This window comes from Pundamilia nyererei, unplaced genomic scaffold, assembly GCF_000239375.1.
Source record: "Pundamilia nyererei isolate P.nyererei 1_Seehausen unplaced genomic scaffold, PunNye1.0 scaffold00059, whole genome shotgun sequence".
Lineage (NCBI taxonomy): Eukaryota > Metazoa > Chordata > Actinopteri > Cichliformes > Cichlidae > Pundamilia > Pundamilia nyererei.
This window is the reverse complement of record NW_005187460.1, coordinates 2,215,782-2,232,607: the sequence shown is the minus strand read 5'-3', so window position 1 is coordinate 2,232,607 and position 16,826 is coordinate 2,215,782. Positions and strand designations below refer to the sequence as shown.

At 42.4% G+C, this 16,826-nt stretch overlaps 1 protein-coding gene across 1 annotated transcript; it reads left to right on the top strand.

Moving 5' to 3' along the window:
* Positions 1–16,490, top strand: srebf1 (sterol regulatory element binding transcription factor 1). Its single transcript, XM_005734603.1, has 19 exons — positions 1–382; positions 3,178–3,723; positions 5,031–5,206; positions 5,315–5,452; positions 5,563–5,781; positions 5,915–6,029; positions 6,284–6,441; positions 8,816–9,032; positions 9,149–9,333; positions 9,510–9,771; positions 10,007–10,173; positions 10,429–10,597; positions 10,725–10,833; positions 11,081–11,190; positions 12,001–12,133; positions 12,280–12,445; positions 13,239–13,454; positions 13,991–14,102; positions 14,829–16,490. Exons 1-19 carry the CDS (start codon positions 277–279, stop codon positions 15,047–15,049), a joined length of 3,525 nt encoding a protein of 1,174 aa, XP_005734660.1. The 5' UTR covers positions 1–276; the 3' UTR covers positions 15,050–16,490.
* The last annotated feature ends 336 nt before the right edge of the window (positions 16,491–16,826 follow it).

Here is a 16,826-nt window from a genome sequence, read left to right as displayed (position 1 = left end):
ATGGGTTTCTCTGGCTACCGCTGTAAGCACGTTAGTAGTGAATGAGCGTCGGTGTTTGGCTTGGTTTGACAAGTTTCCCAGGATGATGATGGGGCTAGTTGTGAGCAGTTAGTTGACACAAAAGTTACAAAAATAAGAAAAGTTGCAGCTCGCGTTGCGCATGTGACGAAAGGACGGGGATCTTGGTCCTTTTGTCAAATGTAAGGACTCAGAAGTTTCCGATTTCGCCGACAGTCAGTCAAGTCTACACTGGAAAGCCCAGACACGACAGTAAAGATGAACAGCCTGTCTTTTGACGATCATTCGTTGGATAATCTGGATCCAACACTGTCGCTTAACGACCCCAGTGATATTGACACGGCCCTCCTAAGCGACATTGATGGTAAGAAAATATAATGGTTGCTGCTGGCTTAAAACAGTTGCTAAAACCGGTAACACCGTACGTGTTATCATTCCTTTTCGTATCAATTCTTTAAGTGTTCTGCATGTAATAATCACACTAACAACATCACTTACAACGACATTCGATACAAAGACATCTTTTAAATAAAAGCTTTTAAAAGCTGAGAGCTAGCTTTCATCATCCACTGTTAGCTACATGCTAACTATCAGTGAGCAAGTATATGGAGGCTAGCCGGAAGTGATATTTGGGATGTTTTGTTAGTAATTTATAACGATGATTCTTGCAATATCAGAAGTCGTCTGTGTGTCTTACTGTTCAATAGAAAAATAGAAGCGCATTTCATGAGGCGAATATGTGACACTAACGTACAGCTAGCTTCGTGTGCGCCCCGCCCCCAGCGTGCTCCATAGACCGGGGTTACTGTCGTTCATTCCTCTCTTTTTGGGTTCACAGAGCCTCACTTGACCGATTTGACAAATATTTATGTATTTATGTATGCCAAATTAATCGGTTGAAAACTAATCTAGCCATATGCTCTGTGGACGACTTTATTTGTTTTCTTGCGAATATAGTGCTATCCACGTGCCCGTTTTTGCAAAAAACAAACAGCATATATAGTATGATTCATATATAAAATTCGTGCAACAATTTAAGCCTTCAATCGAAATCACAAGAGTATTTCGAGTATTGTTAAGATTTGGAGTTTTCTGTCAGTCTTCTTAAATTGGCCAGTATGTGTTTTGTGATAGGGGGCGACGTGTAAATAAGATAACACGCACTGCGTAAACAGTGTTCATATCCTGCGGCCGTGCTCTCCATCTCTCTGACTTTGACCGACAGTAACCCTCTGTGACACTGCTCGATGGTAACCTCACACTCATTGCCACAGGCAGCTCTCCCTCTCTTTTCCTGTCTTGGGCTGATCGGCATAGCAAGTCTCCGAGATGCGCTCTGATTGGCCAAGAGCGATCACCTCATACACAACACTGCTTCACAAATCCAGGCTGCTCGTTTTTTTCTTTTTTTATACTGCAGTCACAACATGAACTCAGAATCACTTAACAGAGAAATTAAACGCGGTCAACTGTCCTTGTAAAAAATGCTGTGAAAATTATTTCAGTGTCTTATGTCTTTCAAGAGCACACTGCTTCCACTTTTTTCCATGTAAAGTTTTTTTTTGTCAGTTTTAAATCTTTGTAATTAGCAAATCTTCTGGAAAAGATACATATTAAAATGTTTTATATCTTTTAGATCATGCTAATGAAAACCTACAAGTCCATATGTGCACGAGCACAAATTAAGATTAATAACTCATTAATAATATACCACTTGGATTCTTGGACCTACAGCTGCACGCACATGATGAATGGCTTGATAAACTTAAAGTGTGAAATGTACTGTATACCTGTACCTGGTATTTCTTGCTGTGTTTTCTAACGCAACAAGAGGCAGTCTTTCTTGTAAAGTGTGTTTTTTTAAAACTGCGTAAGACACCCCATCTCCTGCTTGGATATTTTAAAGTAGTTTTCTAGTAATTCTTTGAGTGTTAATGGAAAATGTGATGAAACAAAACAAAATTTAGTTTTTAGCAATTTTAAACTGCTGTAGTCATAAGTACATGTGATGTACTACATTTACAGTCATGTGAAAAGAATGGACTCTATAAAAGCAGAAGTTTTTCTGGTTCGCAGTACATGGGTTTGTGGAAGTCCCAAATTCACCTCACGGTCAGAGAAACCTCAAAAAAACACATGAGCTACATAATCTACAGCATATTAAATGTTAACATTAATGACAGTAAAGTTGAAGTTTAAAAAGCACATGCAGGAGCAAAGTTGCAGCTAAACAAACCAGAACAGTTTTAGAGCAATAATTCATAATGCACAACATCACACAGCATATCTGTATAAACACCTAATATCAACTGTTAAGCATAGCGATGGAATGGTGATGACTTGGGGGTTGTGTTTGGAACAACCTGCATTGATTGAGTTGACATGAACTCCTCTGTATTTCAAAGTATTCTAGAGTTAAGTGTGAGGCCATCTGTCCGATGCTTGGCCGAAATTGTGTCATGCAACAGGACAATGCTCCCAAGCACAGCAGCAAATGTACAAGATAGTGGCTGAAAAAGGAAACAGTCAAGGTCTTGCAGTGACCCAGTTGAGGTCCAGACATCAACGCGTTAAGAAAATGCCGCGGGGAGACTTTAAAAGAGCTGTGCATGAACGAATGCCTGCAAAGGTCTGAACTAAACTTTTTTTACAGGGCTGCATAAAGCCCCTTTAAAACCTTCTTTTTAATGCAACTTTGTTTGTTGCCATTTAGCTTTATTTTTTTATTTTATTTTATTTTTTTAACCCAATACCAAAACACGCTTCAAGGTGATGCTCCTTTCTATTTGAGCATCACATTGGCCTTATCCATTTTTATGCTTTCCCACTCTACCCTGCAATTATATATTAATAATAATACTTAGATATATGATAACTTGCGTTTTTATTTTCTTTAGCATGACTGAAATTGTTGCCAGTGATGTTTGATCATAAACAGTCACAGTACATGTGGGTTGATTAATTGGTAATTAAAGTGCAGTTTGCTACTGAAATGGATAGTACGGTAATTCAATCTCTAAACAAGTTTTCTCGAGAAATTTACAGTTCCTATAGATTTGATCTTGGTCCATATTTAATTGTTTAAAGCTGGCAAATTGCTATAAATTTTCTACTTGAACAATAACGTTCACAGTGGCTGTGATTTGTCTTCCTGTTTAGACATGCTCCAGCTCATCAGCAACCAGGACATGGAGTTTGGAGGACTCTTTGATGCCCCTCCATACACCACGGCTCCTCCCATACAAGAGATTCATGGTTTGACTCAGACCATCACCTCAGCTTCCCCCCCAACCACCACTACCACACCTCCATCTTCATCTTCCATCCTAAGCAGTAACCCCCATCTGGATGCACTGCTGGGCCCTCCTATTACTCGTAGCTCGTCCACCCCAGACAAAGCCTTCCAGCCTCCCACCTTCCAGCAGTCTCCCCTGGCCCAGGTACCCAGCTCCACCCAGAGGCAGCAGCCGTCCTCCCCACAACAAGCTCAAAGCATCAGACAGACCCAAGTGGAGCAACCCCAACCAGTTCTCAGCCCGTCTGCTCCTTCCCAGGCAGCTTCACCTAATGGCTCCCCAGGACCAAACCCAGCATTCAGCTCAACGCCTCAGGCACTCTTCACCTCTCCTGCACCCCAGACTCCACCACAGACACAGACACAGCCTCAGGCCCGGACCAACTACAGCAGCCCAAACAGCTACACAGGTAAGCCCTCTCTGATGGTGATGATTGAGTCATAGATTATGTGCGAGTTAGATGGTAGGGGGTATCAAACTGTGCTTTAAAAATAAAACCTTTAAGGGAAAGGATGAAAATAAAACTGTGATGTTATTGTAGTGTGTTTCTTCACATAGAGACAAGTTCCTTGACTTTGCATGTCTGATGTTGGATCGTTCTAATCCAATTCTGTCTGCATCGTTGACCAGCAAGCTTCCTGCTGTCTTTAGCTTTTTACAACTTTCATTAACCTGGCTTAACCAGTTTATTTTGTTCTGTAATTTACAGTTAAAGTTTAAGGTTTTTGAACCTTTTTTTGCGCAGTGAAAATGACAAACCTCTTGTGTCAGGTATTCAGTGAGGGGGGAAAAATGGGTTATTAAGGAAAATGTTAATATCTCATTTTTGTCAATTGTGATTTGATTAAAATATGTGATGCTAACCTTTCAGTCGTTAGACTTCTTTTCAACAATACATGCACTGCTGTTTTACCGACTTTTCAAATACAAACAAATGGAATCTCATAGAGATACATAACCTCATTTACCAGCGTTATTTTTCTCTAAAGGAAAAAAGGGGGAGAATGACAAATTGTCATCTGTGAAGGAAAAAAACTCCAAGTGTTTATTTATATTTCTGTTAAATGCTGAGGATGTTTTTAGTGGCTCACATAAAGCACATTTGTGTTAACCATGGAATCTAGCAGCTGATGCCCAGTGCCCTGCAAGTTTGCTGTTCACGTGCATCGCATTTATCAGGACACTAGGTCATTTAACCTCGGATGATTTCTAATTAATGTCGTAATCTCATAGACTTTGCTCAGCTGCGTAAGAGTCTGCGAGTGAAATGAAATTTATGTGTGTGGACAAGACGTGGAACATTGGTGGGTACACAGTAGACAGTCCACTGCATGTGCATATCTTTATCCATATCTCTTAAAGCTTGGTGGAGATAAGCGAAAGTAGCGGCCATATCATTTGGAGAGTATCGCATTTATAATGAGTCCATAGTTCACCTTTTGCCTACAAAGTCTTAAAACTAATGCAGTTTTGATGAAATTAAGAGTTCAGGTGTTTTTTACTTTTAAAGCTGGCGGTTCTTTTGAAAGCTTAAATGTTGAAATGGGTAGTGTGCTACTACACCGTTAAATGATCACGGAAATTTTAACACAAACCATCAAATACTTAACATATAAAAATGTTACTTTCAAGTCGGAATTGCTCGGATTTTACTTCAAATTTTACCTGTGTGATTTAAGTCTTTTTGGCATCAATGTGTTGTTTTTTTTTTTCTAGCTGGCAGTCCCAGCAGTGTGAGCACTCCTGCCACCAGTTTGTCATCCTCACCACCGAGCATTCAGCCAGTGGCCATTCAGGCTCAGCTCCAAGGGCTGACAACTGCATCTCCTCTCCTGACCACGTCAACAAGCCCTCCGATTCAAACTGTCGCAGCCCACGTACAGCAAGTACCTGTAAGTGTGTGAAGGTGTTCTCTGAGCGAGCCTGGATGGACTTAAAAACAAATGCACTGCAGTCCTCGTTTACGTAAATGAATTTTCGGTGCATCTATCTGTCCTCAGGTGTTGCTTCAGCCCCAGTTCATCAAGGCCGAGAGTCTACTGCTGACCACTTTGAAGCCTGACCCCTGCATGGTCACTACAGTAGCTTCTCCCACGTCCCTGGCCACCACCACCCCAGCACAGAGCACTTCGCTGCAGGTAGATGCACAATATGAACTCAAACCTAATACTGAAGTCACACAGCGCACCGCTGTCGAGTTTACACCCACGCTGTTAACCCTGGCACTTACATCATCCTGTTTTCTCAGGCATTCATGGGTGGGGGTACTTTCCTGACTACAGTGCCTGTCATGGTGGATGCTGAAAAGCTTCCCATCAACCGCATCGCTATCAGTGGTAAGCCGGCTGGCCAGCCACACAAAGGGGAGAAGCGCACGGCCCACAACGCTATTGAGAAGCGGTACCGCTCCTCCATCAATGACAAAATCATGGAGCTGAAAGACTTGGTGGCTGGCACTGATGCTAAAGTAAGAAGCACGTATTTACAAGCATCCCACGCTTTTTATGCCATATTCTTTTTTTTCTTTTTTTTGTCCAGTTGTCTTTTTCATGAACAGCAGAGGTCTAATAATTCGGTTGGTCTTTTTCTTTCATTTCTAGCTCAATAAATCTGCAGTACTGAGGAAAGCCATCGACTACATCCGTTACCTGCAGCAGACTAACCAGAAGCTCAAACAAGAGAACATGGCTCTTAAAATGGCAGCCCAGAAAAACAGTATGTGCTTAAAATGCTCTCTTTTCTTTATTCGTCAACAGCCTCTTGGGATTTTATTTCAATTTCTTGAAAGTCAATCATTCCAGTAACCTTTAACAACAATGACTGCTGATTTTTTTTTTTTTAAATCCTGAAAAGAAAAATATAAAATGAAATGAAGTGTATTGTAGGGTTTTCTTTTCTTTTGTACCCTTGATTGATCCTCTAACTACTCCCTTCATCATCTTTTTTTTTTTAAAACCCCTTTTCTACAGAGTCTCTTAAGGACCTGGTTGCCATGGAGGTGGATGGACAGGCTGATGTGAAGAGCGAGCTCCCCACCCCGCCAGCCTCTGACGTGGGTTCCCCAACTTCCTTCTCTCACTGTGGCAGTGACTCAGAACCTGACAGTCCAATGGGAGAGGACACAAAGGTATGCAGAGCTCATTTAAACTAAACATTTGAGATGAGGGTTCGGGATAGAGATGCAAGGACAGATGGTTTGTTCCCATTAGGTTTGCGTTTGAATGAAAGTTCGGACTCTGTAAAATATCTATTTGAAAAAATCTGAATTTGCAAATCATTCAAATCCTGCATTGACATGAAAATGATGCGAAGAAAACATTTCAAATTTTGAAAGTTTTCTTTCTTATTTTGAATTCGAGGCCAGCAAAAGCAAAGCGTTTAAAGACAAATGTAGATACACCGGCATGTTTCCCGCTGGTTTGCGTCACCTTTAAGCAGGCGCGAGGGAACCGTGGAGACCAGTTGCTGTAGTTCTGAAAGCACAATCTTTTTCTGTGCTTGCTTGATATAGGATTTCAGCTGCTCAGCAGTCTGAACATTTGGCACATTGTGAAAGGAAAAACACAACAACGGACGCCTCTGTGGGTGACAGCCCTGTCAGAATGCAGGCAGGTCAGTTTAGCTGCCAGACTCTCTGCAGATGGATGCATGCAATTTGGTAGTGTGCTGGCAAAGTGGCCAAGCCCTTCATTAAAAAAAAAAAAAAAGACATTGTCTTGATAGTAGCATATGTTAGTGTTAATGGTGCCTTTTATAAGATGGGCAGCAGCTGTGAATAAATGTTTAGAATAGGTTTTTTTATGGAGGCAGGGACACCAGCACAGCACTGGTTAGTGGACTCATTTGAGCCCATGCGGTGAATTGATGGGTTGGGAATGAAAATTAAGATACATTAAATTGTTGGAAGTATTTGTCCACACAGTTCTTCACACTGTGATGAATCCCCAACAGTTTTTTTTTGCATAGACTGCTTTAATGATTTGCATATTCTCAAAATAGAAAATGAGATATGGCTAACTGAAACTAGTTAAAACCTGTTTTTGCTGTGCTTTGTTTATTCCTTTATGCATATGGTGCCATCTGTATGGGATTTCTTTTGTTTATTGGAACAACAAGCCTTGGTTACCTTTCACATTTGAATAGATACAGATACCTGTACCTGTGCTTTGGTACTGTTTTTCGGTATTTTACTCATTGTGACATAATAAATCCAAGATTTCTCTTACAAAAATAAGTCCAAACTTCTCACTTGAAACATTTTGTTATTTAATGCTTTGGTCGCTGTCTGGCAGTGAACACCGGGTTCGGACAGTCTCGGTCGTTGTGTCCTTGGGCAAGACACTTCACCTACCGCCTACTGGTGTTGGCCAGAGGGGCCGATGGCGCGACATGGCAGCCTCGCTTCTGTCAGTCTGCCTGTAGCTGCCTCCACCAGTGTGTGAATGTGAGAGTGAATGAATAGTGGTATTGTAAAGCGCTTTAAGGGCCCTGAAAAGCGCTATATAAATGCAATCCATTATTATCATTATTATTGTTATTATAACACATTTAATATTAATTCTAAGCTATAATTAGTTGCGATTATCTACCAATGCTTTGGATATACAATCTCACATGACGTGCATGTTTGCCGTAAACAGCACGTGAGTTAAAATTTCAAACAACACAGTGAAAAAAGTCCTGGTTTTTTTGCGCGCAACGTGTCCGACTTACTAATTAATTACCTGACGAAGATTTTTCATCATCGTCATCATCCATTGGTTCACACTCTTGTACACTGGTGACAGATGTGCTAAATTAAGCTGCAGTGATTGTGAATTTGGCTTTCGGGCTATCAGATCTGGTGCATTCTTCGAGCTGTGTTTTGTGTTTGACCAGGTGTTTCCTCAGATTAGATGCATTTCCGTTTCCAGCTTTGCATTTTGCACTACAAACGTGGGAGAGAACATTGTCTGTGCCGAGCTCTGAAAGTGTGAGCTCGCCTGAGTCTGTTTTTGGCTCGTCACACCGCCATTGCCTTGCGTGTGTGCTTGCCGGAGTGACGTCACGGCAGGAGTGACGTCACACGAACACGAACTTCCTTTAACCCAAATGTGCTCTGGTGATAAAATTTGGCATCAGCTGATTTTTGTGAATTGGAGTTTGGTGGGTGCCATGGTGACGGCTTAAAGCACCTCAAAGAAAACCTTGCTAAACTTCCTTCACAGGCGCTCCCATGAACAATCTAGGAAACTGTTGCCAACAGAAACCTTGACCACACTGCAACTGTCAGTCTTAATAGACACAAAAAAAAATACAAACGTGATTCTTTTGGCTGCGAAAAAATTCTCCATGAACACCCATGATGCTTGACAGCTTGTGTACAGCGCTCAACTATTAATCAACCACTATAACACCTCAAAAATGTAATTACTCATACTTTTTGTCAGATTGATGTTGCTGCCTGAATTAATAAACTGAATAATCACAAATGTGTCCTTCTGGATTCTCTCGTGTGTCAGCCAAATATAGGCACGCCGGACCAGTCGACAGCAGGTGGCAGTGCCGTTGGCATGTTGGACCGTTCCCGTATGGCGTTGTGCGCCTTTACCTTTCTCTTCCTCTCCCTCAACCCTTTGGCTGCTCTGTTCTGTTCATCGGGTAGCAGCTCATCTGGAAATACTGAAGCTGTAAACACCCATCACGCGGGCAGGACCGTCCTGGGTGTGGATGTCGCAGGTACAGAGTGGGGAAAATGCTGGGAGGGAGACAGATGGCAGTGATTCAAATTTCACATAATTAGCTCTCAATAAATAGATTTTCTTTGCAGTTAAATGACTCTGTGTTGTTTATAGCTGACTCATGGGGCTGGATGGATTGGATGCTCCCGACTATACTGGTGTGGCTACTGAACGGTATTCTGGTATCAGGAGTTCTAATACGGCTGTTGGTGTATGGAGAACCTGTAACCAGACCACATTCTGGATCATCCGTCTTGTTCTGGAGGCATCGCAAACAGGCTGACCTGGACCTGGCAAGAGTATGCTTCTTTTTTTCTTTTTCTTTTTTTAAACGTGTGCCCAATTGACAAAGTGTACTGATCCACAAGGAGGAATTTGACCATATTTAAATCAGAAATCCTTCTGAACTCTCACAGAATCTATAAAGTGGCTCTTTGTCTGTTTTCTCTCACTATTTATCTTTTACACTTCACAGGGAGATTTTGCTCAAGCCAGTCACAACCTGTGGACTTGTCTGAAGGCTCTCGGTCGCCCCTTACCCACCTCCCAGTTGGACTTGGCCTGCGCAGCGCTCTGGTCTTTGCTAAGATTCTGCCTCCAGCGTCTATGGGTTGGCCGCTGGCTAGCTGCCAGGGCAGGAGGGCTGCGATCTGATCGCCCCCTGCAGGAGGATGCCTGCAAAAGCAGCCGTGATGCCGCCCTGGTTTACCACCGCTTGCACCAGCTTCACATGACAGGTTGGTCACCATAAGAGTCCTGTTTTTAGATCAGATCAGTGTGACACGCTGGACATTAGGAGGTGAATTGTCATTCATTTCAAAGCGACTCAGCAACATTTGAAGTAAGGTTTAAAAAGCATTGCAGTCTTTGCTGTGCAAAAAGATTCTGTCTAAAGATAAATTCCAGTTTAAATAATTTTTGTGAATATTTAAAAAAAAAAATTGTTTTCTTGTCTTCGATCTGTGCCTGCAGGTAAACTGAATGGCAGCCACCTCTCAGCAGTGCACATGTCTTTAAGTGCAGTGAACCTTGCAGAGTGTTCTGGCTCATGCCTGCCTGTGGCCTCGCTGGCTGAGATCTATGTTTCTGCGGCTCTACGAGTCAAAGCCAGTTTGCCGAGGGTTCTGCATTTCACCTCTGTGAGTCCCTGTTGTTTGCACAAGCATACGCGTCTTGCTCAGTCATTTATAAGCAGTGTTTTTACCCCGACTCTGTTTCTTTTGTGCTCACGTGATGTAACAACAACCAGTTTTGAGTTGACATTTTGTTTAATTTATCTTTCATGGTTAATAAACATTCACTGAGGTGATTAAAGATCCTGCGATCTGTCCTAACGTGTAATATTTTAAACTACACCGAACCAAAACCGTTTTTTTTTTTCCTTCTTTTGACAGCGTGTGTTCCTGAGCAGTGCTCGTCAAGCTTGCCTATCTTCCAGCGGCAGTGTCCCCCCAGCCATGCAGTGGCTTTGTCACCCACTAGGTCACCGCTTCTTCGTGGATGGGGACTGGGCTATTCGCAGCACCCCTAAAGAAAGCATCTACAGCCAAGCTGGCAACACTGGTCAGTGAAAGCAAAAGTTTGCACTCAGTGTATAACTGTGTTTTTACAATACCTAATTTGGAATCCTCTTGCCTACAATATGCAGGCACATTCTGATGTTTATATTTGTTATTGGTTTCCCTTGCAGTGGATCCTCTGGCTCAGGTGACTCAGGCGTTTAGAGAACACCTCCTGGAAAAGGCTCTGTACTGTGTGGCCCAGCCTCGCGGAGAGAAAAATACAAGTCCGGGAGACGGGTGAGAAATCAAGACGCGCTTTCATATAATCGATTCTTGTAACTTTTGGTTCGTTTGCTTTTCTTGGCAACAAGTTACGGTTTACTTCTCATAGAGTCGCCAACATACAAAGAAAGGAATGAGGATAATAAACGCAGAATTAAATTTGGCATTTAAAAAAAAAAAACCTTTTGTAGGTATGTTTTATTTTAACGATTTGTGGGGCAAAATAACCATCCATTGTGTGTGCGTGCGTGTGTGTCCTCAGCGAGTATGCCGATGCCCTGGAATATCTCCAGCTGTTGATTAATGCTTCAGATGCGGCTGGTGCCACCTCCCAGTCCTTTGCTATTGGGTCCAACATGGCAACTGTCACAGGTATGGCTATGGAAACTGTCGTTTCTGTTTGCGGTCTCATTTGTATTGAAAAGTAATCTTTCACAGTGTATCTTCAGCGCTAAAAACATTAGCGATCACTAATGGTACTGAGTTTTTAATCTGGTTAAAATTTGCTTTTAGAAAAATCAGAACTTGCCTCTAAATGTTTCTGTTGCTTAAATACATCAAGCAGTTACACTGTCTAGATGCGTACTCCTTACTTCACTGCTACTTATCTTTTTTGCAATAATTGCATTAGCCTTACTGCGCGTGCAGAATAAGAAGCTGTGTGACAAAGTTCATTTTTACACTACAGAGATCAAGTAGCTTGATTTCCCTTTGACTTCCATCCTCCCACCGCTTTCCTTTGTCCTTACTGATCACTGATCTGAGCGAGAGAGGGCTAGGTGAAAGGGAGGCATTCGCTAGATTGCTTCATCTATCTTCAGCACTGTCAAATTGGTGATCACCTTGAGAGGAAGGAGGGAGCGGGAGGGATGAGAGACTGTGCAGGGATTTTAATAGGAGACTTTTCTTGGCAGAGCCTCAGGTTACTCGCTACATGTTTTAGAAGTCTGTGTGTGTTGCCCTGTGTTAAATGGAGTACTTTTTCCTTGTGAGGGAGTCGTCAAAATCCTCCAGGGTAGAAACAGATTGATTCAGAGGTCAAAATGCAGACAGCAGCTGTCTGCACGGGTGCACCGCCATGCATGCTAAATGTGAAAGTGGACACTCTGGGATTTAAATATCTGCATGTTTGTTTCTGTCTGAGGGTGTCTCAGCTTTGACTGTTTTTCCTCTAATATCCAGGCTGTGACCCTCATTCTAAGTGGTGGTCCTCAATCACTGTGGTGATCATCAACTGGCTCCAAGGAGATGATGCCGCAGCAGAGAGACTGTATCCGACTGTTGAGCACCTGCCCCGCAGTCTGCAGAACGCAGAGTAAGTTAGACGTATAAAGATGTGAATTTGGAACTTTGCCCTGCAAATGCCAGGCTAAGGACACACACCCACCCACCCTCTAACACTTACACCACTTTAACCTGTGTCCTTTGTCTGTTGCCCGCCCACCACTCTCTTTCTATCAGGAGTCTTCTGCCCAAAGCCTGTCTGAACACATTCAGGGCAGTGCGAGCTCTGCTGTCCAAGCCAGAAAACTGCCAATTGAGTCTGAGCTACAGTGACAAGGCCAGCGCCCTGCTCCGAGACAGCCTCAACCTGGGACCACACTGTCATAGCTCCAGTTTAGACAAGGTACGCACAAAGAAAGGCACAATCTCTTCCAGATTTGTGCACGTAAGTGATGTTTATTACACCTAGGAGGGACATTTCATTAAGGTGGCAACATCTGCACGAGGGAAAAAAAATGCACAAGAATACTTAAAGTGTCGGGAATAGTTACATAGTTATAAAGTGATTAAACGATGCATGCACACAGACACGTGCACCTTTGTCACAGTACAAAGCGACACACTTCACCAGACAGCGAATCCCTCGCAGCATCTCCACTCTGCGATGCTGCAGTGTCCTACCCTCTGGCACTCAGCAGATGGTGATGCTGGTGGATAGGTAGCTCACAGCGGTGTATGTGCATGGCCAGAGCTGCAGTGCATTGTAGTTGCATTGCATGTGTGTCTCAGCTGAGTGCAATGTACCTGCAGTGCAACACAGAGCTGGGCCACTCACAGCAGAACACACACTCGCGTAGGAGAGGTGGAAAATGTCCTTTAGCGTCGATTAGAGATGCATAACATAACGAAAGTGACTGTTTTAATAATAGCAGCTGAAACTATTTGTAGATTAACGTCCTGAGCAAAATGTGATGGATATTACTTATTTTTATAAACTGGAAGCGGTGTTGTATGACAAACATGCAAACATTTTTTTAGTCTAATTCTTGGTGTTTTTCAAAACATGACATATTCATCATACTTCAGTATCCAGTTCTGAGGTCAGTGGAGACTGGGGCTTTTTTTCTCCCTTTTCTTTTCATTTTTGTTTTTAAGTTGAGAATATTTGAGCACTAAAGCTAATTATTTCTCGCTAGGTTGTCCAGTTGCTGTTGTGCGATCTGCTGCTGGTTATGAGGACAAATGTCTGGCGTCTGCAGCAACATGGGGCCACTCCCACGGGACAAGGCTCAGCGGGGACCAGCGGTCCTGCGGGCATTCAGCAGGCCTCTCCACCAGAGCTCGTGGGCTTTCAGCAAGACCTCAGCTCGCTACGCAAATTGGCACAGAGTTTCAGACCTGCGATGCGAAGAGTATGTAAAACCTTGCCCAGCAAATCTGGGCCCTCGTAAATCTGAAGTTTGTCTCAACTGAAAACTATTTCAGTAGTTGCATACAAAGACACTGGATCTGAGTGCAGCATGCTATCCAAACCAAAACATGTTAAGATGAATCTTAAGATGCTCTTTAATGAAAGTGTAAAACACAAATCTGCTGCATATGTATCGTGAATGAGTGAATTAAAAAGAATAGAATTTCTTCACTTAATAAAGGCACAGAGCAGCACATTGGAAATGGATACAAATATAATCCAGTGCACGTATTTGCAGGCAGTGCAGGGTATATATAGTTCTCTGTGAGGTTGGGAGGTGTTGCAGCACACACATGCACGCACACACATACACACACACACACCCTGAGGCAAGCGTTTAGCAGCATTGTTCACAAGACTTCAAAGTCTCTCAGAGGTAGAGCCGAGCGTTATGTGTGAGTCATCATCACTCGCTGTCGTCCCTCCTCCTCCTCCTCTTCTCTCACCTCTCTCTCTTTGCACTCCATCCCTTTCCAGTTGTTTCTCCATGAAGCTACGGCCAGGCTGATGGCGGGGGCCAGTCCCACCCGCACACATCAGCTTCTGGATCGCTCACTGCGGCGCAGAGCAACACCCGGAGCCAAGACAGGTGTGTGTGTGTGCGTGTGTGTGTACAATATTACTGTGGATTTGATATTTCATTCAGTCTGCACTGGTGATTCTGTTTTAATAACTCCTGTTGATATTTTTAATTTGGTGAAGTAACAGAGAAAGCTCTGAATATTTATGTCACTCAGTCCTTATCTAATCCGTCTGCTTTGAAAATGTATTTCTTTATTAAGTCTAGTCAAAAAAGGGCATTTAATAAGTGCAGCTTCTACATTCTGTGGATGTGATGCTTTTTCTTGACTTATTTTTTATTAAACTAAGTATATATCTGTTTGAGACATTCGGAGATCCTCCTGAATTGCTAGAAAACAATTTCTTTACATTATTTTCTAAGGTTCTTTAGAATACTTGATAAATGGATAAACAGGTGAAATCCAATATATTTTAATATATTTTACACTAAAAGCAATCTATGGATTGTTAGACTCAATTACTTTAGTTTTTTTTTTAGTGTTTGCTTTATTTACCATTCTTTTAGCTTGTTTTGTGGCAGACAGAGAAGCTGGGACATGCTGGTGATTTTTCATTGTGTTTATAAGTGATGGTGGGAGGCTTTTTGGAGAAGGGCAGGCCATTTCAGTTTTCGTTATAAATCAGATCAGTGATTAAACTCTGTTTGGCTGTTGCTGGTTAACGACATCAAAAAGATCACCCGAAATGCCACAGTAACTAACTGTTTTTGTTTTTGTGTGTTGTGTGTGTGCAGAGGAGTGTGAGATGCGGCCTGGCCAGCGGGAGCAGGCGGAGGCTGTGATGCTGGCGTGCCGCTACCTTCCTCCGTCCTTTCTTTCAGCTCCGGGCCAAAGGGTGGGCATGCTGGCCGACGCTGCCCGCACCCTGGAGAAGCTGGGAGACAAGAGGACCCTCCACGACTGCCAGCAAATGATCATAAAACTGGGCAGCGGCACCACTGTCACCAACAGCTAGAGGGGGGGGGGGTGCTGAGTGACACGCATGGACGTTGTGTACATATATATATATATATAAACATCTGTAACATATAAAGTCACACAGACAGAAGACAAAACCATACAGTCTCTCTTTGGTGAGCAGCTATCTGTACAGATTCATATCAAACTGGATTTTCTTCATGCGTTGTCCCTCCCATCACCCCAGTCAAACAACAAAACACTTGTCGAGTTCGCACTCTTGTTGCTGCGGATTATTTAAAAAAATGATTTTCCTCTTGTCAAAAAAAAAAAAAAAAGAATCCCTTGGTGAGAAGGTGTTGCAGTGCCACAGTTTGCCCACAAAGAGGAGCTGTCGTGTCCTAATGGAAACTGGAAAGGGTGAGAAGTATGAAAGAGGTTTTTGCCCTGCGTTTACTGGCGTATCCCCACTCGCCCCACTTTTCTTTCTTTCTTTTTTTCCCGATTAGCGGAGAGCTTAGTGGGCTGGAGTGGCGGGCTGCTCTGATTGGTTGCAGAATGAGGCATCTGTGTTTTTGTGGGAGAAAAACGAGAACTTGTATTGGTCTGAGCGCGTGGGCTTGTGTGGTGGGAAAGCACTAAACCGTAACTGTCGAGGTAAATTTAAAAAAACAACAACAACAAAAAATATCATGTCTCACAAGCTGAGCCCCGTTTCTCTATCTGCACTAAGCCTGTGAGGCTGATTTCAGTGAGATAAGTAATATTATGGCTTTATGAGGTTATTTTCATAGAGGTCGCGTTTTGTTTGTTTTTTTCCTTCTTGTTTTGCTGTGTACATATTTTAATATGTATTTATAATCTTATGATCTTTGATCAAGCAGTATTTTGCATAAGAAGAGTGATTTAATGCCTGTTTTTCCTTTTTTAATCTTGCTTTATTTTGCAGTTTTAAACTAGGCGCCGCATATCTTGTGCGGTATCAGGTTAGCGTTGCATACCCATGCGACTGTCGTAGGCACTGGCTAGTTGTAAATCAACGGCTCAAGCTAAACATGAGCTGTTGGTACAACTTTTTGTAGTTTGTACAACTACAAAAAGTTGCGTATGTCATGCAGAAGGTTTTGAAATAATTAACTTTTTTCCCTTTTGTTCCAAAGAAAACCTGTGACAAATCTTTTCTTTATTTGTAGCTGTAATGTTACTTTTTCTTTCAATTATTGGTTTCTTTCCTAGAGAAAGCACCATGTTTTAATTTTTAAGAGGATTGTTTTGGGGGGGTTTTTAACAAATTTTTTGACATGTCCCAGGACCAGTATATTTTTTTTATAGCATGTGACTAATGTGAAAGACTGAAAAACATGGGATTAAGATGACAGTGATGCAACCGTGTCTGAAGGTAATGTTGATGTAGACCTTTCACTGACATGCTTTCATCTCTTCCTTGTTCTTCAACTATTCCTTTTCGTCATGTAAATATTAAAATATTTTGTAAAGAAGAAATGAGCGTTTCCTGTGGTAATTGAAATAACTGGGTAATACGGGTTGAAAAATGATCAATAATTAAAAGTCTTACACTAACCTGAGATGATGTCTGCATTGTGTTTGGCTGAAATTCTAACTCAGATATGGACTAATGTCAGCAAAGGCTCCATTTTTCGGGTTGAGTTTCACGCAGGATTCCCTTCCTGACATAACCCCAAAGGGGATTTGTGTCTCCAGCTGGAATCGAACCAGTGACCTTAAGCTTGCCAATAAATGTGTTGGAACACGTCATTAGGTGCACCTTCCTAATACTGGGTTAGAACCCCGTTTATTACTTTGTGGCGAATTCA